This window comes from Protomyctophum bolini (assembly GCF_963924005.1).
Source record: "Protomyctophum bolini genome assembly, chromosome: 16".
NCBI lineage: Eukaryota > Metazoa > Chordata > Actinopteri > Myctophiformes > Myctophidae > Protomyctophum > Protomyctophum bolini.
Window position 1 is genome coordinate 31875460 of NC_137877.1, and position 23801 is coordinate 31899260.

The 23801-nt window shown below is 40.6% G+C and overlaps 3 protein-coding genes across 5 annotated transcripts in view; all 3 read right to left on the minus strand.

The window, feature by feature from the left end:
* Window positions 1–361: 361 nt before the first annotated feature.
* prkra (protein kinase, interferon-inducible double stranded RNA dependent activator) lies at window positions 362–10490 on the minus strand. Of its 3 annotated transcripts, none has more exons than XR_013965473.1 (9): window positions 10140–10490; window positions 9237–9412; window positions 8111–8192; window positions 7132–7213; window positions 6719–6836; window positions 6531–6625; window positions 5674–5836; window positions 1713–3149; window positions 362–499 (listed from the first exon to the last, which is right to left on the minus strand). XR_013965473.1 is itself a non-coding variant. In XM_080784961.1 (8 exons), the coding sequence occupies exons 1-8, from the start codon at window positions 10202–10204 to the stop codon at window positions 2992–2994; spliced, it is 939 nt and encodes a 312-aa protein (XP_080641087.1). In that variant the 5' UTR covers window positions 10205–10490; the 3' UTR covers window positions 362–2991. The 3 variants fall into 3 exon arrangements, 1 of the variants encoding a protein (XP_080641087.1); XR_013965474.1 differs by having other exon boundaries at window positions 7132–7210; window positions 10140–10489; XM_080784961.1 differs by having other exon boundaries at window positions 362–3149.
* Window positions 10491–11003: 513 nt separating this feature from the next.
* casp10 (caspase 10, apoptosis-related cysteine peptidase) lies at window positions 11004–16683 on the minus strand. Its single transcript, XM_080785346.1, has 13 exons — window positions 16571–16683; window positions 15333–15616; window positions 14591–14696; window positions 14207–14342; window positions 14012–14115; window positions 13586–13631; window positions 13223–13299; window positions 13052–13076; window positions 12868–12945; window positions 12680–12708; window positions 12346–12466; window positions 11756–12248; window positions 11004–11658 (listed from the first exon to the last, which is right to left on the minus strand). The coding sequence occupies exons 1-13, from the start codon at window positions 16577–16579 to the stop codon at window positions 11499–11501; spliced, it is 1668 nt and encodes a 555-aa protein (XP_080641472.1). The 5' UTR covers window positions 16580–16683; the 3' UTR covers window positions 11004–11498.
* Window positions 16684–18983: 2300 nt separating this feature from the next.
* Window positions 18984–23801, minus strand: part of adam23b (ADAM metallopeptidase domain 23b) — a 30415-nt gene continuing 25597 nt past the window's right edge. The window contains exons 25-26 of the mRNA XM_080786605.1: window positions 23409–23499; window positions 18984–21105 (exon numbers count right to left, since the gene is read on the minus strand). Coding sequence (XP_080642731.1) covers window positions 21060–21105; window positions 23409–23499 — 137 coding nt within the window. The 3' untranslated portion in view covers window positions 18984–21059. The remainder of the gene's footprint in view (window positions 21106–23408; window positions 23500–23801) is intronic.

Genomic DNA, 23801 nt, shown 5'->3' on the forward strand with positions numbered 1-23801 from the left:
TGATAGAAATGGATACTTCCATTAATCAAGGAGGCATTACATTGATTAAATGGAAATTGGTTATTAGAGACAGACGGTTTGACTTTTGTCTCAAGTTATTGGGATTCCCTAAATTAAATTCTGAATATAAAAAGAAATGGCCCAAATATGTGAAATTAATGTTCTTTTAAGAGTCAGATTGCCAATAAAATTTAAGACTTTGTACTGTTTTGAGAAGAGGGCATGCTGCATCGAACAGGACAGGAAAAAACACTGCTCAAGAGGATATGTACATCAGCATCTGTAGTTTCAAATCTACCTTCTTAGATATTCCTATAAGACAGAGTACTACTCTGCCAGAGGCTAATTAAAAGACAGCACAGACAGTTCAGTACATTTATTAAATATATCACACATACCGTTTGCGTTAAGCACTACAGGCACACAGCAAATAATGAGATGAGACAGTCAAACAGGAGTGCAGGTGCAGTAATATCTAGCTTTAGAGAAAACAAGTAGCCTAAGGTCACATTCTCACCTAATACTTCGGTAGACTCATCATGCGTATGGGCGGAGATTTTGGGATTCTTGCATATTTAATTTGCTGCGGTTTGCCTTCACTGTCATCCGTAGCAATTGTAAACGCAGCAGGGGGGACCTTTATTAATGTGTTCCATTCATGAACCTAGCCTACAACACAGTGAAATCTATGGTGATAAAATTATACTCATAAGATAACATGCATGTGCCGTATGGGACTGGACCCCCGCCCCCCTCTCTCTCGCTCTCTCACTATACGCAGGCAGCCACACGCTGTTCTTTTGGGCATGGAGGCACAGCGCTGAGCGCACTGATATAACAGACAGCAGCGCAAAATGTTTACACGTTTATTGAGATGAAAGTTCCAGTCCCCACTAGTCCCCACACAGTGACAGCACTCCATGTTTATGGCACGCACAGACAGACAGAGTATTCTGTAGGCTATAATACTATTATACAGTGTTTATGTGTTTTCTTAAGCAATTGATTAATGTACTCGTCCTCATTTCGATCAGGGCTTCAGTCTCCTCATTCGACGTCTATCCACGGTAACGGGACATCTTTGCGCTGCATAAATATGCCTTCTCCGTCTCCAACTGTGTTCAGCTCCTCACCCGCCACATTGTTTGCTTCATTTCCTGTATTTACTGCGGATTGCATTCACACCTGCACCGAATCGTAATCGAGTGCGATTGGAAGCGAAGCGAAACCCCCGTTTTTGCTCAGAGTATAATCAAGGGGCCAGCTATGCACTCCAATGTTGAAGCGCTGGGCCCTAGTGGTAAGAGGAAGGACTGTAGGCGGACCCGTGGATTCTTGACGAGGAAACCCCGTGCAACCGAGCGCCCAATGTAAAGCCCAGGTGCACTCTGGGTGCACTTCCGCATTTGGACACCAAAATTTGGTGTCCAAATGCGGAAGTGAAATGCTGAATCAGCGAAATAGACGGTACTTCCGGCAGCCTTCCGGGTGCTTCAAAACGCCACTGAGCAACTTCCACTGACATGAATAGCGGAGGGGGCGGAGCGCTAGTTTAGTCTCTATCCTTTTAATACTCTATGAGTATAATGCGGTTCTTTGATACGCATTACGATTCGAATGAGCCTTCACACCTGCCAAACGAAGTGCACTTTCTGAAAATGCGCAGCAGAATTCGTTTTAATCGCAGCAAAGCTCTCTGGTATGAATGTGACCTAAAGCTGCCATACCAAAGTTAAAACTCAAAAACTTCACATCACAGATGCCATACTGACTTGATTGAGTTATTAGCGGAAATCAGTCCAGTCAGTAAAACTACAGACAACACGCGTGGGAATTTAAAAGAAAAACAAGCACATACTTCGCCATAAACAGCCCTATCTGACCAGCTCGGTTTGCGCTTGAAAATGTTGGACAGACAGAGGCTTATAAAGTAGCTGCTTTGTAGTGGCAGGTAAAAACTTTACCATTACTCCAAGATGCATTGTGAATGAAAAAGGGCAGAAAGCTCAGAAGCTAAACTTTTCAAATATCAGGCAACATTATTTTTCTAATGTACAGTTTAACACATTGCACAAGAATCATGAAGCCTCAAATATATACTGAAAACTAGGATATTAGACTTAGAAGTGACATTACAATGTGCCATGGTGTCATAGACAATGGACATGTCAACATTTTATGTATACATTTAATTCTTACAGTCACATTTCCTCTAAATATGTTTAGTTACACAAGTTGTGGTGCTATCATGTGGTATATTATTCATTTACATAAATCAGACTACTAAATAAACTTTACAGAATATAACAATGCATGTCTCCGAATCAACAGAATAAAAACTATAATTACATCCTGATTAAGTTACAGTATAGTCAATGTGATTCTGCCAAATTAGTTTCTCTTGCATTTAAATGAAGCAGAAACTGACTTAAATATTTAATTAAAAATAATAATTGACCTACAATATCTTATCAGAGAAGACAAGCACAAAAGTCACAAAAACTAAAGAACTTCATTGCTGACCAACATATTAAGATGGGTCTAAACATAATTCATAACCTTTTCACCTAGGCACTGCAATGAACAGTGTAAATCATATATTACATTACTGCAGCACCCTTTTTTCTTTTTTACTTCTCTACGTGACTCACAGACAACTACATTTAATAATGATAGCACACAAAAGTATGATGGAGAAAATATATATTCTGATAACTAATGCTTATTTTTGGTCAATTCAAGTTTTGTTTCCTCTCCTTGCAGACGCTAAAATATTGTAAAACTCAGGTTGACGTGCTGGCCTCATAATTTGCCTACGCGCAGTAACATTCTCAATATTTATTTAACAGTATCAAATTCACTCTCACTCAGTGTTAAATGAACACTGACAATTTTACTGTCTGATAAACGTAATGTACAAACAAAATGATAAAATGATAATAGGGAGACAAATGAAAAATGTGTCAGATCTTCCTTATAGGACATGTGGGTTTATTTGATGGAAGCCATGATTTTGATATACTGAAGTGCACTGTGTGCTGCATCGTTGTGTGCATTGCTACAGGAAATTCCTGTGCCATGGCACACAGTAACAGGAGAGGTGGACAGCTCTGCCAGGCACTGGTACTGGCCATTCACTGTCAGCTCATCTGTAAAAGCACAGTCACACATTTTACAGTGCAACAGATACAACAATGGCTGACATTCATTTTTAACCAATTAAAAGCACAATGACACTTGGTAGAACGTTGGGGTTGTGCCATGAAGTATTAAGCCCAAAGATTGGCGAGATATCTTGCTCCGTTACTGTTCATTATAAAAGTGATGAATAGAGATGCTCCGATCAGGTTTTTTGGGGCCGATCACCGATCACTGGAAGCAGTAACTGCCGATACCGATATTGCCGATACCGATCACAGCGTCGTGAAACCACACACCTTGCAAACTGCGAGTTTGGTGTCCTTTTCTGACACAGTAAACCAGAGATACTCAAATAGCTGAACATGTGGGCCACATTATGAAAATGGCAAGGGGCCAGGGGCCGGTTGATAAAATGACAACATTAATGTTACTTTTTTTCTATTTACCTTTTTTCCACATGACGTATGAAAAAACAAGTGCAATGTGCATTATTTTATGGCTTGCCCATTTTCTTTCTTTTGAATAATTCTGTGCAATTAGCACATTCAACACAAACAACTGTTTCCATAAAACAAACTAACATAGGCTACTTCTCTATAAGCAGAATCATGAATAGGCCTATTTAATTTATACAAAAGGAGAAGAGAGAGAGAGCAATGTGTTTGTGGCTCAAACTTTGTCTAGTATTGTTTTAGAGCAGTGGTTCTCAAACATTTTCATGCCAAGAGCAAAGGACTCCCAATATTTTTTCAATCTACAAAAATAATCCCAAAATTGCTTATAAACAGATTTGGCAACACTGGCCAGAAACGACCAGTGTTGCTTCTTTTTGTCTTATTTTGTATAGACCTAGGTGGCTTGTTTCTGCCATAGAGTTATACTGGCAAAACCTCTGGCTTCTAACTTCTAGCTGGTCTGGATATGTGCTGCTCGTCGACTCGTCTCTGTGTGTGTCAGTCCCAGCTCCGTGACTGGGAGATGGTGGAAAGTCTGGATAGAACTTTCTGTTACAGTTAAATCCATATAAAAGTACCACACAACTGAAAAGTATCGCGACTGTGACCGCAAGTTAGAAACGTGCGTGGCTAATGGCTATAACGAGGCACAGCTGTTTACAATGCGATCAAAATTAACAGCGGTCTGCTTTTGGTCTGGATGGATGAATTGCACAGGTTTCTCAAGCGCTTTTTTGGACTGGAACGTACGATACGAGCAAAGCTTTTGTGAAATGTAAATGGAAGGCTGTTACTCCACTTAAAACAGCCTAACAAGGGGTCTGGGAAGGGAGTGCATTGCAAGGGGGGCTTTGATGCACGTTTGTCAACACTGCGTCACCCAGATATTTCATGGTGGTGGTGCTGCTCTATCGATACAGCACAGCAAAAAAAACACCACTAGCCCACATTAAACAGACATTTAAGACGTTTTGGCTGTTATCTCTGGAACGGGAGGTCCTATCTGCTCAGTTTAAAGTTTGTTGGATACGTGACAATCAGGACATTAAGCAGGGCGTATCGGATCGGACGTTTTGATTTATTTTGAGAACTCCGATCCGATAGAGGCGTGATCGGACGCCGATTGATCGGAGCATTAGTAGTGATGATCCATAATAGTCTCCTCACAGTGAAACGGGTCTCAGAACCACTCATTTGGTACATAAACCACAAACAAAGCAGATTCTGCCAATAAGGATTGACACGAATGTTGCTAGACTGCCCATGTCAAGTAAGGGGAAGGGCAAGGTTTGCTTTCGGGTTGCCCGGCAGGCAAGTGCTGTCGGCCAACTCTACACTGTACACATACCCCCCAACCCCATTCATATTCTTTTGTGGATCTACACTGATCTCATAAATGGTCCCTATAAATCCTGAGGATGGAAATCCATCCCAAGGACGGAGATCTTTAAAGGTGTAGTGAAATGAAAAAAGAAATCACACTTTTAGACCATATCCGTGGTCATCATATTTTTGTGTTTTTATATCAAAAGTCCATAAAACATTTTTTTTATTACTTCCTGAAAACGTGCTGCGTGATGGCGTGTCGAGGTCCACATCGATAAAAGCCAATAAGAATGAAGCTCACCCGTTTAATTCCCCATATGTGCGCATCCGTGCAGCACAGCGGCTATTGATTACAGAAATCCTCCGTTTTTATTCCCATTCAAGATAACATCCAGACAGTGTATTACTCGGTTTCAACTTAATCATCACGCTAAAATATGTATCTGAAAACATTATAGGGTAGAAATAAGCCACATAACAGTAAACTGGTACAGCTGGCCATCTAGCTGACTTGTAAACAAACACACACCATGCTGCTGCGTATAGCATAGCTACCGTCCCTAGCTACCGTCCCATCACCTGAAGGGATGCGACGCTCTGATTGGTTCAGAAACTTCCTAGCCGTGTTTCAACTTGAAGCCGTCTGAAACTTCAAAATAAAATGTCCACCATTTCCGTTTCACTATGCCTTTAAGCCCTGTATATATTTGTTTTGAATGTATGTTCGCATAATAATGTGCCCATAACTTACCTATGTTGAAGTATGCCACTTCAAAGCTCTGCTCTTTCGATAGCTCCGACATCATCTGAATGTAGTCTGTGTTGGGAATGCTCAGCGGGCTTCTCCTCAGTAATGATATCTTCTCAGCAGAGGAATTCCGCAAGTTCTCAAATCGAACACTGGGCTTGGGTGTCTAAAATGCAACAAACATTAGAGAATTATGCGGTAGCCATTTTTTACTGAATTCTGTTGATAATGTGTATATGAACCACCGTTACCGGCAGGAAAATATTTTTTTTATATAGGGCGCTGGTCCTTTAACCCAATTAGCGCTAGCATTTATTGAATAATTAGGACCTAATCCACGCAGCAGCATTATGGGTCGCTCGATCGAATGCACTATAAAAGCACAATTGCCGAAGGGCTTCACCAATGGCGTTAAGCGTCAGTATCAAAATTAGGCTTCAATTGCCGAAGGGCTTCAGCAATGGAGCGGAAACGGTTAAGAAAGGTAGACTGGAGCCAACAACGGATCTGATCGATGAGGAAGCAACAGAGCGACAACATTGCATGGACTTATTTTCCACATCATCTACCACAAGATGTAAACAAAAGAATATAATTTTTTGCGCAATTGAGGTAGAGGTAGTGTTTGACCTGCACAAAGGGTAAATCCGTATGGAATGCTCTGCAGTGTGTGTGTGTGTGTGTGTGTGTGTGTGTGTATATATAATTTAATTATTATTTTATTAATTTTTTCCAGTGATCAATAGATACGTGTCATCATCTAAAAAGGTACAAAAAACAGCTTGTCCGGAATTCGCCCTTAAACAAAACATTTCAGTTGTCAGTGGTACCTCTTGAAATGCATGAAATACTGGACATACCCATGTGATTTCTGAACATCCCGACAAGCTTTGAAGCTTTGCCACCATCTTGTCTGCTGCTGCTCTTTTTGCGACTTTTTTTGAATTTCCCACAGCTGTTGAAAACAGATAAGTTGAACAGATTGAGTCATTTTAAATTGTGAATAACTAAACATCTGCAAAAGTAAAACAATAATCTTTATCCATACCAGTCTCTGACAGGGATTCCATCCGACATGTAACTGTAAATTCCCTCTTGTGTGGTGGGCCAGCTTCCATTAGAACGGAGTACTCCGGAAGTCGCCATGCCCTCTGCAATGCTAGCTCCTACAATGAATGGTGATACGATCTTTAGCAGGGTCATAAGCAGCCATTTCCATGCATTATGTTTTTAAATTACTAAGCATGCATTATAGCACTGTTAAAATGGACACACACAAACGCTATCACTGCTTTGGATTTTGTCATTTATAGAATTTCTATGAATGAATGTCCCATTGACAGTACAAACGTGCTCCAAGTAGGATTTTGACATCAAGAATTACATTATTCCCCTACTTCTTTTATTTTATACAAGAACACACATGCATAAATAGCACAGTCAAGGCAAGGATTCAAGCACCTGCAGTATCCCCACCGAGTTGGGCTGGTCACTGGGCTCTGCTGGGACACCATTACTCTCATTCTTTATGTGAAGGTTCCTGCTGGTAATTACATGTACAGTAGTCGGTGATGACTTATACAACAGCTGCACATCATGATTTACTGTTGAGCATTAGGTCTTAGGTAGCTCTCCACCAATCAGACTACTACAGATTACTACCGACTGGCAGTCGAATTAAGTCAGGAGATCAGTTGGTTGGAAGGTGTAAAAAAACAAAGTTGCTGAATGCACCCAAGAGTCGAGACACAGGCACGGTTACCATCGTGCTAAAATAGCCTATAGCTTGATGTATTTTTCAACAACATATGAACATGTATATGTTGAAAATGAAACTACTGCAATGCAGGTGGACTTAGGGCATGGGGCCATGGGCTTTAGACAATTTTGGTGCATCATATCTTTCATATTTAATGTTAATTAAAACAATAAACACTGCATGCCTGCAGCACAATGCACACACGGCCATATCCTTTTGCTTCAACTAACTCTTAGTTTTGTTTCTGAGAAATATGACAACTAAGAGCTGGTGTTTGAATGAGACAAGCCTCACGCGCAAGCAGTCCCACGCTGTGTCTGCATTTTGAGCACACATGCAGCTGTAGTCAGTAATACCATGCAAGGATATGCGCTGTATTCAGACAAAATAAATGTACCGCATTTTAGAATGGGCCCCTAGCAGCCAACCAGAGAGCTCCTTCAACCTCTCTACCAGCCCACTGCTACTCGACAGTCGGAAACCAAGCGAGCTTGCTCGGTCAGCTTCGACACTGTACACACCACACCGCCCATTCACCAGCAGATTTTCAGCAACAGACGCTTTCCAACACTTACCACTGCTGACGGTGGTGCGGCGGAGAGCTAATGTACCTTTACGTGTGAATTGCACACATAGGTTCAACTAAAAATGATTTATCAGACATGATTCAAGTTGACTTACGCTGTTCCAACATCTATCTGCAGAATGCTCAGGGCAGCCTCCGCAGCCTGATGTTTAGCAGCTTTTTTACTGGGTCCTTGACCTGAGACACAACAAATATATATTTAGTGCATGATATATTACACTAGAACTGCTATTTTTGTTGAATGTTGGCTAATGTGGCTCCAGAATAGGGACACTAAGGCTAAAGTTGCCTCAAAAATGTACTTGCCAATGATGTAAACAGGAAAGCAATGAATATAGGAACTAAAGCCCACCACACACCGGCTGCGTCCGCCGCGCGGCGGACACAGCCGCCTCCATTATTTTCAATGAACCTATCGCACACCGGCTCCGTCCGCCGCGTCGCCTGGCGCGCCGATAGAACCAGTTCTATTTTCCAGGCGGCGCCGCGGGGCAACGCGTCGCGCCGCAGACGGTCGCAGACGGTGTGTGATGGGCTTTAAGCTACTGGTATATCAATCAGGCAAAATGTTGACTTATTTAATTTTTAAGGTCACAAGACACATTTCTTGGGACAATTATGCATCTAATTGCAATACAGATTAAAAACAAATCAAGTATACTCCAGAATTGTCACTGGAAAATAAACCCACATTCTAATGAATCCACTGCAAATTAGGTTGAGGGGCAGGTATAAATAAGATTTATCTTCTTCCTGCTCCTTTTCTTTTCAGATTTGGAATATGTAAAAAATATATATGTAAAATGAATATAAGTATGTAAAAACCATAACTGAAATGAAATAAATAAATATGAAATGAAATAACACCAGAAGTATTTAGGCTTGGGTGACTATTTAATTTCATGTTCTGTTAACTTTTCAAAAATAAAATGTACCGCTTGTAATGACAACTTCTAATGGAAATGATGTATGTCAGGGACATTTTCTATTGTCACATATTAGGTTTATGTTATTATGCTCCACTAGATAGCCTACTACTATTATCTTCAAAAAGGTCCACGTCCACTTGAACCATTTGTTGTTTCAATTAGCCAAGTTGTATGCCTGGCATGAGATGCACCCTAGTAAAACAGCATATATACTAAATATCAATAGCAGAAGACAATTTAACACCAGCCAAGTTACCAACCACACAATGTCAGAAGGCAAGACACTAAATACCTGAGCAGCAAACTTCTCCCATTGTAACTTTGAAGATGAAACTGGGCTGGTGAGCCTCCCCTTCAGCCTTCTCCATCACATACACAGGAAGGTTGCCAGTTTTCGTGCCATATTCATGCAGGATTTGTATAGGCGTTTTAGCAGGGTTTGGCTTCTGGGGTTGATGAGTATTCAAGCTATGACCAAACATAGATAAATAGAAGATTAACATTGTATAGCTAGTGGTGTAAATCCATACTGAAACCAAGATATAATGTAAATAATGGTGAAGTGATTGATGATGTTACCGGTATGCTCTTCAACACTTATTATAGACTTATAGAGTATAGATCAAGATCGTGAAAATAATATTAAATGACCATAAGGAACAGCAATTGCTTCCACGAGGATGAAATTAGAATACGAATACTAATATAGTAAGCCCTGACCAATGAAGTATCTACTATCTACCGTGGCTACAGGAAGAGTGGGCAGACTGGACTCTAGGGGAAATCTGTGATTTTTTGTACCGTTTTCCAGATGCCCACTCTGTTTAGGCGCCCAGCTTTCCCTAGTGGCCAGCCTTTTGATTACCACCATTCTAACGTACACAGACCAGGAATCAAGATAATCAACGCTAATAATTTATCCACGAGTCTTCAATTTAATTTACACTCAAAGGAATGATGACACCGTTTAAGGCGGAGAGATTAATTGTTCTTTCATGGCATGCATGCACCTGCAAACATGGTAGATGTTGGCCTACAAAGTTAACCTCATCACTTAGGTTGCTTAGCGGATATCCACCCGTCTTGTAGTGTTATTATAGTAGAACAAGTCATAAAAAACAAGTATATCGAATAATCTAACAATTATTACAGCGGGAACATTCAGTAGACAGACCACAGACATTCAATGACTGACCTCGTGCTAAGTGCGGTTCTAATGGCCGTGGACTGATATACTTCTTGAGACATGTTCTCCATCATCTGACGGTCAATCTGCAGATGTAATGGTACTAACAACAAAATAATATATCTCTACCCGTCTGAATGCGTGAATAGTTGGGTTAATGATAAGTGAACTTCTAGGTTAATACTGGTAGCGCTAGAAGAGGAGCGGCTGGAAGTTGCCAAGATATGACAACTTATCAACATCCGGTTCACAAGGTCGAGCAATTCCGTCAAGTAACATGCTTGGACCAGCCTACACTGACACCTAGTGACTGCCAATGGAATTAACATTCCCTCTCTGAAACCCTTTGTGAACAATCTAAAATACAATTTACAATTTAGGCATTTAGCAGACGCTCTTAATCCAGAGCGATTTACATTACTCATGTTCAAAATACTTGAACATGAGTGACAGTGACATGCACGCACAGTCGCACACGCGTGCCAGTCAGACTACTTGAATAATTATAGCCGGGGAGCCAGCCCAGTCACCCAAAATGTGAGAGGACCTGTGTCATGTCATGCCATACTTTTTATTTGTGTTTTTTCTATTAATTTGGTTAAGGTCCACACAAAAAGAGGCCTGCTCTGACGGAAACATGGCGAAAACAAGTTATGGCCATTTTTGTATACCACACCAAGCAACATATATATGGCAACATTTTCCATATTTCATTATGCTTTAAGTAGCTTGTTGTGACATGTCAAACTAGGAGGTTTTCATGATTCTGAATCCATTCCAAGAGTTAGTTTTGCACAAAAAACACTCCTTGGGATAAAAAAAACGGCCATAGCGGTCATCACAAATGTGAATTTCTATGGTTAAAATAAAAGTGTTTTGCCAAAAAGTCTCATAGCCTAATATGAGTTCTCTCTCTAAAACAAACAAATAAACAATACAGTTGGAGAGACAGGGACACTCCTGTTCCCAGTCTATTGCAATGATTATCAGAATATAGAGCTATTTAACATTAAAAGATTCACAGAATCACATTTTACACCTTTAAGATAAACTATTGTTATCCAAGAAGATCTTTGCTCAGCCTGTGCCTTGCTAATACTTTATTTATTATTATACTTTTTATTATGAGTAAATTTTCATGATTTGCTTCCACAAAAACTTAAAAGGTATTTGCTATAAACAGCAATCACACACTGTTAAAAGCATTAGAATGCTATTTATGTTTGCATAGAACAACATGATTGGGATTGCACATTTCATTAAAAACATTCAATGCACTGCTACAGTATCTATTACAAATGGTCCAAAGAACATAAATGATGGGATCAACTGAAGGGCAGATGGACCAGATCTGTGCTTGAAAAGTCTCTAAGACAGGTAAGGTGGATGGGCTTTGGGGATAGGAAAGACCACCCTCTTCCTGAGTGAGAAAGATGGTTGTGGCATCTGTTTTCTTTTACCACTGGAATCGGTCTTCTGGCTGACATCGTCATTGACTTTTGTCAGGATAGATACGAGATCATATGACCTAATAAAAATCAAAGAGAATGAATAGTCAACTTTTCAATACATACAGTATATGATTCCATGTCACAGTAATAACTAGAAGACATTACATTACTAACCTAGGCACCAACTTCACCAGGTTTTGGCACAATGACTGAATGAACCATGTGCCCTGCTTCTTGTGCCTGAAAGAGACAAAATGAGGAACAGTGGCCATTCCCATCAAGCAATCTGCACCAGAAGGACTAGAAGGCACCACAGCATCTGCATAGACTGGTCCAGGACTAGCAGCATCAGTCTCAATGTGAACTGCCTGCTGTTCGAAGTCCCCCTGGCAGGCCTGGATGAAGAACAGCTTGGGTTTTTCGATCAGAGAGGTGCAGTTTGATCCACCGAAGGCCTCGGTGATGTCCCTGAGCTGGATGAGCAGTCCATCCACACCATAGACAGTCCCCTCTAGGCCGTGACTCAGAACACAGCACACTAGACAGTCCATCTGACTGTGGTCCGCCCTGCGGAGGTCCTCTATCACCGATAGTATTCCATCCCTGGTGCAGTCCCGCTCTACATGCATCTTAAAGCCCAGCCACTCAAACACACTCACCAGGCATTCTATGTTAACATAATGAGACATACACATTAGCGTGTTAGTTATTTGCATTCAATATGTAGCCTAATTAGCATAATAAATAATTTAAATTGACCTTACTTTCGTCAATTTCGGTCCCTTCACGATCGTTAAGCTTCTTCGTGGAGTTTTGAAAGTTATAATTGTTTATCACCAAGCAGATACCTCTCTGTGCTCCTGTCATAGGATAAGTTCCAAGTCCCTAGACACAAGGTGAAGAACACGCATGAATTGATGGCAAGATAGCAAGTACTTTTAGTAACATTTTCAGTACAGGAATTTTGTTTCCGCTACTGTTACTTGAGTAACAGTATCTGAGTAACAAATCTGAGTACTTGATGTAAACTCTTATAACCTGCACTCCAAGTTTTTACGACAAGTTGACAACTTGAGTCAGCCATGATGAGTCACATACCTCATCCTTTGTATTTGTAGTTTGAAAATCTATGGGAGGGTTGATCACAAAGTGCAGATTAATGGGCAGACCCTAATCACAATTACATTATTTTCTGTATCTAATTTTTAGATGTCTTTAAGTTTCTATGTGGCACACGGGCACCACATTATAACTACACATTGGAAATCCTATATATTTTTACTGACCAGTGGCAGTACAGGTATTTAGGAGGCCCAGTCTATGTGAGAGATCCATATCACTAGGATTATGTGAGACCCTTGCATCTATGGAAGAATTTAAAATCAAATCATACGGAGTATACTATTACTATATTTTTAGACTGTATGCAAATGAGGCATACGAAACTGACCAACAAAGAATACAACTCACCCAGAGAGTTGTTAGTGGAAGAGAACTGTTAGGAATATAATATGGAGTTAAAACTCAGAACTAAGAAATGACAGAAATGTGTTATTGCTTAGATCTATTTCACATTTCCATATTCACAAATATATTATATTTGTGAATATGACATAACATGGCTATTGAGAATATTCTGACCTGAGTTGATTGCTGTGATCTTTCAGAAAAGTAGGAAGATGGCTGAAGCTGATCAGAATTAGAATACCCACTCAAAGCTGGAAAAAGAGGCCACATAATAAATAGGTTTGTAGAAAGAAAGATATTCATACACATTTCAATATTACTTATTGCTATAAATACGTTTGAATGAATGATGAGGTCACGGAACATCACATTACATTCGATAAAATAGCAAAAGACACAGAGAAAATGTGATTAGGATGAGCAGCATGCATTCAAAACGTATTAAACCCTCAATTCAGTGCACGTATTGTTTTTTGTGATATGATACAAATTTTTGATTGCTTCCAGAATACACATTTTATTACAATGTAAATTTACCTGGTATTTCACAGGACGCAGGCCTTTTAGGATGCAAAGCTGAATCCTGATAGAACATGAAGTAAAAAGTAAAATAAAAAATAGACTGCAAGCAATATATAAACTAGATAAAGTGCCCCTCGGGGCACAGGTCTCCACCAGGGCCTCAAATGTGTTTCAAAAGTCAGCCTCCTGGTGGTGCTATAACAGGCCGATAAAATTTGGCATGACCGGGTTAACGGTGCCGGAGATTAGCAGTACACAGATGGTTGGATGGACAAACACACACACGGACGGACGGACACATACACGCGGAGTGCAAAACATACTCTCTGGTGGAGACCTTGATATAAAAAGTGGCAATAGAAAATAGAGAGATATGAAGATAGTATAAGATGACACAGACACCAAGTTAGGCAAACTACTATAAATTGTATACAATTGTACCTGTTTTTTTGAACAATATTCAGATGAAGACCTTGATCGGAGTTCACCAGCACATGTCTCTTGGGCCAATGGACCTTTGTAACGTCCTGTAAATGAAGGAAAGGCTAAACTGCACTTTGATTCGTCAATGTGTCTGTCTAGTCATAAGTAAGCTTTTAGAATGTTACTGTATACTGTGAATGAAAATGTATTTACCACTCTCAGCTTTAAATTGGTTAATCCTTTTTATCAACCGGGGGCACACACTTTCAAGAATCTTCTCCAGGATTGTTAGATCAGTGTCGCTGATCAGATCCTTATGCTCCATCTCCCATAATACTTCCAGCATAGTCTGTGAAAATAATACATTCAGATATTCATAATCTTCACAGCATATCTGCACTATAGTGCATACTGTACACCATCATAATGTATGCAGTTGGTAAAAAGCAACAGACATTACATGAAGGGTACTTATATTCCCAATATATAATTTTATTTTTATGTAAGTCTTCGATAACTATATATTCCCATAGCAAGGTATAGACCCTGGGAAACTCTGGTTTATGTGGTTAAGGACTACATTTAGGATACACTCACCACATTATCTCTCAGGTTTTTACGCGAGAGGCGTTGACTCAACAAAAATTTGATCTGTCTCAAGTCGTCATCAGCAATATCCTCAGACAGTTCATATAGCAGTTTCCTAAAATGAAATAAATAAAGAGTGATGGTTCATTTTTTATTTCTACTTCATTGTATTTGTGTTGTGTTATTATAGTTTGTTCATTTTTTAAGAACATAGTACATTTCAGCAAGCAACATAGTTGTATAAATTAGGCTTTAATCTGTGAGAGCAGCATTTATTCCAGGATATTATCGTAGACTGCCTATAGTACACCACTAAGATCATTTTTGTAAAACATTCATTCCTTTGCCTATTTAATTTCTTAACAAACTTAAACAGCTAATTCTAATTATCAGGCCTTAGAATAGAACAAGTTAGTGAAGCTAGAGTACCACTATCCATTTACAATTATTGAAAGACTAATTAGTTTTAAGGCAAATTTAAAGGCTGGTTCAAACTTCTTAGAAAGAACAGCGATAATGTAGCATAGGACTAGTCTTTTATTCATATTGTTTTGTTTTTAATGCTTATTATATTTGTAATGCATTGGGTTGTACATTAAGTCAATAATTGATTCGTATTATCAATATCATATACTGTAGGCATTTCTTGCGTTATTCTTGACATTGTGTAAATCATTTTCATGCCATAGGCCAACTTTTTTATGTCCAATGAAATGGAAATTTTAAACTGTGCATGACACGCAATGGTAACCTGTAAGGAGAAATGAGACTTCTAGATGTCGATAACTGGTTACTGAGATTAAGTTCACGGATCAAACGGGGGCGCTGGATGGAATTGAGAAGGTCAGCAAGTAGGTATGGTCGCTCAGGACATAAGAGGTCTTGATCCATCAGAAGGGTGAAGAGGGTACTGGCAGAGTCCACTGAGCGTAGGTCTCTGTCCAGGAGATCAGTGCATAGGAATACTAAAGCTTTTGTCTCATCCTTGTCCAGGGCCTGCTCCACTTGTAATAACAACTTCTGGAAGTCCATTTCCTGGAACGAGCACATGATGCAGCGTTTTAACTGGCATTGTAGGGTGGAGTAAGGTGTTTCACTGAAACCCAGTGAGAACCTATCATGAATTAAAAAGCTACAAATCCCAAAGCTTTAATAACTATAATTATACATTTGTTAAGTAGATTATTGTCACAGCCCTGGCCACAGTCTGTGCCACACCCACTCATCCACTGCCCTGATGACCCACCTGGACCCACCTGTGTCTCACCTCACCTGCTCCCTAATGAACCTAGTCTATATATAGCCCTTGATGCTCTCATGTGATTGTTGGTTTATCAATTTGCTCTGCCTTGTGTATACGTTTATTCTTGCCTTGTAATGGTGTACCTGAGTTCTGCATTTTGGATCCTTACCTGGGATAGAAGCCTGACAATTATAATGCATTTTAAATATGCTTAAAACATTACAGACATGCAGCTCGCTGCATATAATTTCAAGAGGCTAGCCTGACGTTCTGAACCCAGGTACCCAACCCAATTACTGCAATACACATGCCTTGCTTGAACCAATATATGATTTTTTTTGTAATCGATTATGATAACTTTGTAAGGGGCACTGCTGTGATTAACAGACTGATCCCAAGCCAAAATATAGATATACGCAACATGTCAGAATAATAGGCTAAATAAAATACAATACAATAAAAAGTCGTATTGTTCCAAGGCTGCCATATAGCTTTGATAGTTCTAATGCCTTGCAAAGGCATAAGGGCTATGGATCAGAGCTACATAGCCCTTTAGCCCCGGGTCATATGTGCCCTCTCCCCTACGAGGGCACATATGGGGCTACAGCTGCAGGCTGAGCTACATAGCCCTCCTCAAGTTCGAAAATGTTTGACGTGTTAGGAAATGGTCAATGAAACAGTGAATGCTATAATAGCCTGGCAAATATTCAGTCATATGTCTATTTGGAAAATATAGGTTACTTTACCATGGACATGGTGTAGCCTATAGAAGAATGCTGCGTAATCCATTCAATTTTCAACTCGAGCTAAAAGTCACCACCTGTGCTGTGTTTCATAAAGAACACGAATATTGTTGCATGCATGTAGCCTAGTAGTTTCACTGTAAAATCGGACCGGCTGTACGTGCGCCACAAGGAAGCTACAAAGCGAAAGTAAATGATTGCATGATGCATCATAGGAGAGCCTGCCTGTCCACCTATAGCCTACATTCTTATACATGGTAGGCCTCGTTCTGGCTAAATAGGCCTATTCAGTATTCACTTAAATCCACTGCAGCTTAAATAGATAAGATTCACTTTCAAATTACTTAGGCTATAGACTGACTTGCAGCTTTTATTTGCATTCATTTTCACCTTTAAGTAATTTAACAGCCTAAACAAATCCAGGCTCCACCCATTGACATTTCCAGAAAAAACGAGTAGGCTATTTACTGCTTCTATGCAACAGGTTAGGAAGAGCTCTTGTCTGTTGAGTTTGTCGACCATCAGTTGGGTTAATTGTATAGGCCTACTCTACGTCTCTACTGCAGAGGTCTGCAACCTTTTTCACATGAAGTGGCATGTTTTCATTTTTGCCATATTATTACACATATTATATTATATATTAATGAAATGCTCCCAAATGATTTTGATTGTCCATAGGATACACATACTGTAACAAGAAATGTTATTTCACAATTCACATCAGGATGTAATGTAATGATCATTAAACTCAAGCATTAACCCACCTGTCTCACAGAATCCCTCCCCAGTCATGACCATGAGTTAGAGTTTGAATGTAGGCCTACAATTATGTTCAGGATGTAATTTGAAGATAACGACTAAACTTTTTTGGAATATTTACTTGTAAAAGAAAAAAACTTCTGTCTCACATGCCAGTGTGCCTGCCAATGTTGTTGGTCTACTGTGCTGTCTAAAGGGGGCGGGCATTTCATTCATAGGGGGCGGGCAATTCATTCAATCATACCCCCCTCCCCCCATCACCTTCATAGCAAACCGTATTGGCATTTTTACATTTATTTAAAAACACTATCTTCTCATTAAACCCCACTTTCTCACTACAACAGATATTTCTGTTTTTTTAAATGTTTGTTTTGACACACTTTGTTTAACATCACCATTACATCACCTAATCATATCAACATGAGTTAGACTTTAATATATTAGCGTTTAACATGTTCCTTATTGAATTCAAATTATCAATACCTAGAGTGTTGCCCGTGTTGTGACTGTTGTGTTGTGATTCTGATTATAGGCGACCACTGGTATGATGACACTGTACTGCTGTATATTCTAAGAGTGGAAGCCAGCAGGAGAGACGGTTTAACCCTTGAGTCCATTTTAGGAATTGATCAGCAAGATTTTAGTGAATGCCACATGAGATGCACAGTAATTGCTTCCCTCGGGAGAGGCCACCAATACAATAAATTGCTAGTTTGTCACTCTTCTGGTGATGCAGAAAGGCAGGTTTTAGTTCCTTTCCCAGACTACAGACTTTCAATTGCAGAGCAGCATTTAGGGTGATTGTAGACGGAACGTTCTTGACAAATTGTCCATTAGATGTTATACAAATAAAACGTTGCTTTAGTGAAGACATTTCTGTAAAAAAATGTTTTACTGTTCAGTAAATATAGGCTGCCAATCAGTCATGCTGATAGGTGAGGCCTGCCCAAACCTCTGCTACAACATCTTTTTTACTGTTCAAGTTTCTTCCCATGAAGTAGTTTTCCAGTCAATGTTTTATCTACCACATTCCATTTGTGCATGAGGATGAGACTCTTATTCAGAGGTGATAAAGTTGGTGACATGCATACAATTTAATAATATAGCACTATGTTGAAATTCTATAAGAGAAGAAGCCAGTAGCCTAGGAGAGACCCCAAAGCCATCTTTGGAAGTTCCGATATCAGCTGATCAGAAACTGAGCAGAATGATGACTAATGCCCCAGCGAGTGAAATGTCACATGCATTCCTGTAATTGCTTAAGAGGCACAATAAATGTACTGGGTTGGTCTGTCACTCAGACTCAGAATCTGATGACACAGAAAGGCATAGTTTTACTGCAGAAGTTCCAGTCCCAGTCCAGAGTCCAGAGCAGTCAGAGCATAATTTCAGTTCAAAATATAATGTAATGTTAGTGATTGTTGATAGGAAGGTCTTGACAAAACAAATCCAGACGCCATCTGTGTCGCATGGCTCGCAATGCAGTTTCAATGGGAGTCAAGTGGTTTGACGAGACAAGTTTGTTCCATGGGGAGAGGGTAGAATTCAGTCAGGGAGCAAGATTGTCTAGTCAAACCACAACTGTCTGCAATACTTTTCCTACTGCAGCACCATTTCACCAACGGCTAGAGGCCACAAAAAGTCAGACAACTTTAGATAAAATACATCCGTAGTTTATTTGTCGGTCCAACTGTACATAATGCAGTGAGAGAGGGACACATGATGATGAACAAAGCCAAATGCATACTTTGTCATACGACCGTGTCGCTCGTATGGCAAAGTATAAATTAGGCTTAACATGGTTTACACAATGCCAGTGCTATGGCAGCACCTGGAATACACCAACCATCAGCTGAACTGGAAACGAGAGTCCTGCACAAGGAAAGCCTAATTTATACTCCATTGCTCAACGGGGTTGCGTGCCGAGAACAGCTGACAATAGCAGATCTACAAGCGCTGTGCTGTGAGCTTGCAGGTCGGTTGTTCTCAGCGAGCGACACCGTCAAAGTATGAATCAAGCTAATCCTGTCGAGGCCTCAATATGTACAGTCAGGCACTGAACAGCGCATGTCCGATTAAAAGTGTCCGATTGGATGAAAAAGACACAAAAATGATTTTCAATTCCACAAATGTAAAAGGATGCTCTCTCAGTTCTTTGTTGGAAATACGAATTTAATTCTGTTTTATATTTTCCTTTCCTATTTTGAGTATTTCGAAGCTATTAAATGAAAGTGTGGGAGTGGCCAAATACAAAAGTTTAGCTCATTAGCAGAGGTTTTTGTATTTCCATGTTTATGTTGATATCATTAACCCATACGTTTGTGCAATATCTTTCTTTGCATAGTAAATAAAAGTTAAATGTTTTGTTGTTGACATGCACCTATCTTTTGTAGCATATTTTTCTTGCGGATTTTTGGAACTCCCGTATAGAATTATAAGCCCACTATAGTGAATGCATGCAGCGTACCAGTAGAGCTGAACTTGATTTCTACAGTAGTAGTTCATGAGAGCACAAGGCCAAGCCAGTATAGTGGGTGTTAATGAGGACTGTTAGTGAGACCTGATTGGACAGGTGAGAGCTTGCATGGGCAGACTGTGTGCCTACCCTACAGCACTGGGAGAGGTACCTGGATGCAGACAGAGGGGAAAGTGCTCTGTGTGCATCAACATCCATTATGTTCAGGGGATTGGTTCTTTGGCTTTTGAGTCACTATTGGAAGTACTTATGAGGACCTGGCAACATTGAAATACCTGACTTCTGTCTATGTAATAATCACTGTGCCTGGACCTCTAGAACTGACATCCTGCCCCTCAATGCAACCTTTGCTTTCTCTGTTTGCTCCGAGTCGGACCCTTGACCTCTAACTGGACAGTATTGCAGCGTGTGTGACTACTTGAATGAACGCTGAACTGAATATTATAGTTCATTTTTAGATTCATAATTTCTTTGTTATTTTGACTCAAATTATAGATTTTGTTGCATTTTTCAGTAACATTGCCAAAAACACCCGCTATACAACATGCTAAGATAAAAGAAAAGCAATTTATGTCAGTGTAAAATTATATGTTGTAATTCGGAATCTGAACTCCGCCCTTCTATGTACAGTTTTGCCACGTGTGTCTGTGTATACTCGATGTCTAGGTGGTCTGCATGGCCCGTACGGGTCCTTACATGCAGACATCCTCCTCACCTTATCATCTACAGCACCTATAAGTGAAGTAAGGAAGAGGAGCCTTTTATAGGCTTCCCCGGGGTTCGTTTTTTAAAGAGGCTATCTCCTCCATTGGATGATTCAGTGTCTTTAGTTTTTTTTTTTTTTTTTTTTTTGCTGTATATTTGTAGCTTTTCGTAGCCATGCAGAGTCCTGCAGAGAGGGCTCTTCATGCCAGGGCCAGCGAGCAGAACGCTTTGTGCGGATAATCATGCCAGGTGTGAGAGTGGTCAGTGGTGGTGTGGATTCCGCCTGAACGCCTGTGCACTGGCACTAAAGGATAGAAGAGGAGCTCTGTCACGCTTAGAGATCAGGGTGGGGGTACTTAGGTGGGTGAGGTGGGGGGGCGAAGAGCCTGCGTTTCTATGCCACTACGATGGAATTTGTTAAAATTGTCCACTATGTCTTTTTCAAGTAAATCTAATGCCAAAGGTCAGCAGCAGATAAGTGCAGTCCAGCTGTCAAGTAGCCAAATAAGGAAGTCATGGAGGAGTCCCTCTCCGATCGCCATCCGTCCTCGGTTAGATGGCTGAGGCGTTGGGGTCGTACCGCCGCTTCTTAACATTTCTTATCAGTCACACGATGGGGAAAGAAGAAACAAGCGTCAGTGTCTGTAACAGTGACATCTGTAACACAATCAATGCAGGCTGGACAAGCAACCACACTCATCTCTTCAGCTGGCTTTAGTCGACTTACGGATGATCATCAGGGAACAGAAACCCTGATGGTTCAGAGCGGTACTTGAGTCACTATGTTTGTGCTACCTGCTGATGTGCAGTAGGGTTCATCATTATTGTGCTTAAAAGTCTTAAGAAGGAAATTGTGCTTACCATCCAATTTATAAGCACTTTCCCACACCCTATAATGAAGTATATGCTGAAGACAGTGAGATGAGGAAAGACAGGTCCTTATTGGCCGGCATAGCCTAGTCTGAATATACAAGACAGGGGGCGGTGTCTGCATTCACAAAACACTTACATCCAGATATTTAGATATATACAGCCTACCATATTTATGTTTGACAGGTTTTTTTATTCTAACTGACTCCCAAGGCCAGGATATATATATGTTTAATTACCTTTACCAAATTCCTTAAACATCACATTCAATCAGTATCAATGACAAAGCAGGACACATCCAAGATGTATATCACTAAGTCAAAGAAATGTGATCACAGTGATGACAACCAAATTACAGTATGTGTTCTGGACTTCAATGTTGGTGAATATAAATACCCTCACCGCCCACATGTGAACAGTCACCTACCAGCTAGTACGTGCGACATCTGATTACTAGGTGTGGTAGACACTTTTCATTACCATTTTTGATGGAAAACACATTAGCTCCATTCAAAACATAACCACCTGGGAGAAAAGAGCCAACATACAATGTACTCTATGGAGGAAGGAAAGAGGAGACAACCACATAAACAAGAACCACAGCAGCAGCAGCAGCAGCAACAACTAGTACTACTACTACTACTACGACAACGGTTATAACGAGACAATACCACGTACTGTACAACAACAGGAGCGATGCATAACCTCCCCGTACTGTGGCTTGTTGTGGGGCTTCTACAGTATCAGTCTGTCATGCACCTGTTTCAATAGTAGGCCAGTTGAAGGTGGCACTATTGATGTGCGTGGTTCATGCAGTGCAATGCGCCGTGTCTGTACCAGGTCTGTGAAGCAGGCAGCAATGGCAGCTGGTGTGGGCGGGTCCGAGAGTCCTGATCTGCTCTATGGGCGGAGCCTGGCCATCCAGGTGGGTGTGGCCAGCCATGGCACAAAGGCTGCGGCCAACAAAATGGTCCTGGCTTCTCTCTCCCTCTCTCACAACTCCACTTAACTCACCCTCGAACAGTACCGGATTGAGGAAAAAAATGATGGTAGTGATGAGATTGAGAGCATGGTCACCCAGGACCAAAATCATCCTGGGTTGGGCTCAGCCTTTGTGCAATGAACTGACCTCATCCATGTCAACCAAGTAAACATGCAGAAATATTTTCTTTATCTCTCTTTTCTTTGTCTTTGGTGACAGTCATGATGCTTTGCTAAGTGGCATGCTTTGGTGGCTGCAGTATTGTACTTCTTATAGTTCCTCCTTAGGCCTATTTTGATTTAAGCTGTATTAAAACCCCTGTTGCTCAAGACAGCAGGCTAATCAGTGGTTGATTGGAACTTATTCATTTCGTGTTTCATACAGTGAAATTCCTTCCTAAATGAATTGAAGAGACAAACGGTCTACCTACAACATCACATTTGAATAAAAAATGTAAATCTACCTGTACCATTAGCTCTTTGTTCTCCTCTGTTGTAGAAAGACCTCTGTTGTGGTCCTGTCCTGAGCATGCATGTCAAGCTTTGGGCTTCACCCGTCCAAACAGTTTGAGATTCTGCTACAGATTCAAAGACCAGCACCCCCCCCCCCCCCTCCACTCTGTCTATCCTATGGTAAAAGACATATACACTTATATATAATACAACACAAAGAAAAGGCCAGCCATAACATCATGCATGGGTCCATGGTGGATGAGTTGTGACAGGCACATGCTCTCCGTATGCATTTTAAGACACAATATAAGAAGGTTGACCCATGGTATAGTACACTGGTTCTCAACGCCCCCGTTGAGACCCCCAGTGGTCCTTGAGGTGGTTCCCAAAACTGGGGGTCTGTATAATTGAAAAGGTGGAGAATCACTGGTGTACTGCATGTGTGTGTGCGTGTGTGTGTGTGTGTGTGTGTGTGTGTGTGTGTGTGTGTGTGCATCCCGGGTCTGTATTCTGCAGCAGGAGCTCAAACCCCAGTGTCTCTAGAAGCAGCAGGGATGCTAGAGTTACGGTAGGAGAGACATGCAGCGTGTTGCTTACTTAAAGCCCCATCCAGTCCCCCCCAGCACTATGGCAGCCACAAGGATGGCTCCGGCGATGGAGCCTATAATTAGATTGGTGGCACTAGGACCTGTAAAGGGTTATGGGGGGAAAAAGACATAAGTTCTTCCTGCAGTACACGTACTGTATAAGTAACACGTAACTCTATTACTCTAGTACATTGACGATCTCACATAGAACAGACAACATGTCATAAGAAAGGTATTACAGTTGTGTGATTCAGTCTACAGATATTATATATAAATATATATATATTGCATGCTTTTCTGTATGTCTTACTAATGAGCTTCCCTTTATGGGATGACTGCCAGTTGAGGTAGTGGGTTATTGATTAAAAGGACCGTGTGAGGCAGTCTGTCTCGTTAGGTTGTT

Coding starts and splice junctions, on each gene's coding strand:
- prkra (XM_080784961.1), bottom strand. CDS start 10,204: ATGATGGAGAACATGTCTCAAGAAGTATATCAGTCCACGGCCATTAGA. Junction 9,413..10,139: donor AGAACCGCACTTAGCACGAG/GTCAGTCATTGA, acceptor GTTTGGTCATAG/CTTGAATACTCATCAACCCC. Junction 7,214..8,110: donor CAGATAGATGTTGGAACAGC/GTAAGTCAACTT, acceptor TGTAATTACCAG/CAGGAACCTTCACATAAAGA.
- casp10 (XM_080785346.1), bottom strand. Junction 12,709..12,867: donor AAATACCTGTACTGCCACTG/GTCAGTAAAAAT, acceptor ACCCTCCCATAG/ATTTTCAAACTACAAATACA. Junction 11,659..11,755: donor CTGGTGAAGTTGGTGCCTAG/GTTAGTAATGTA, acceptor GATTTTTATTAG/GTCATATGATCTCGTATCTA.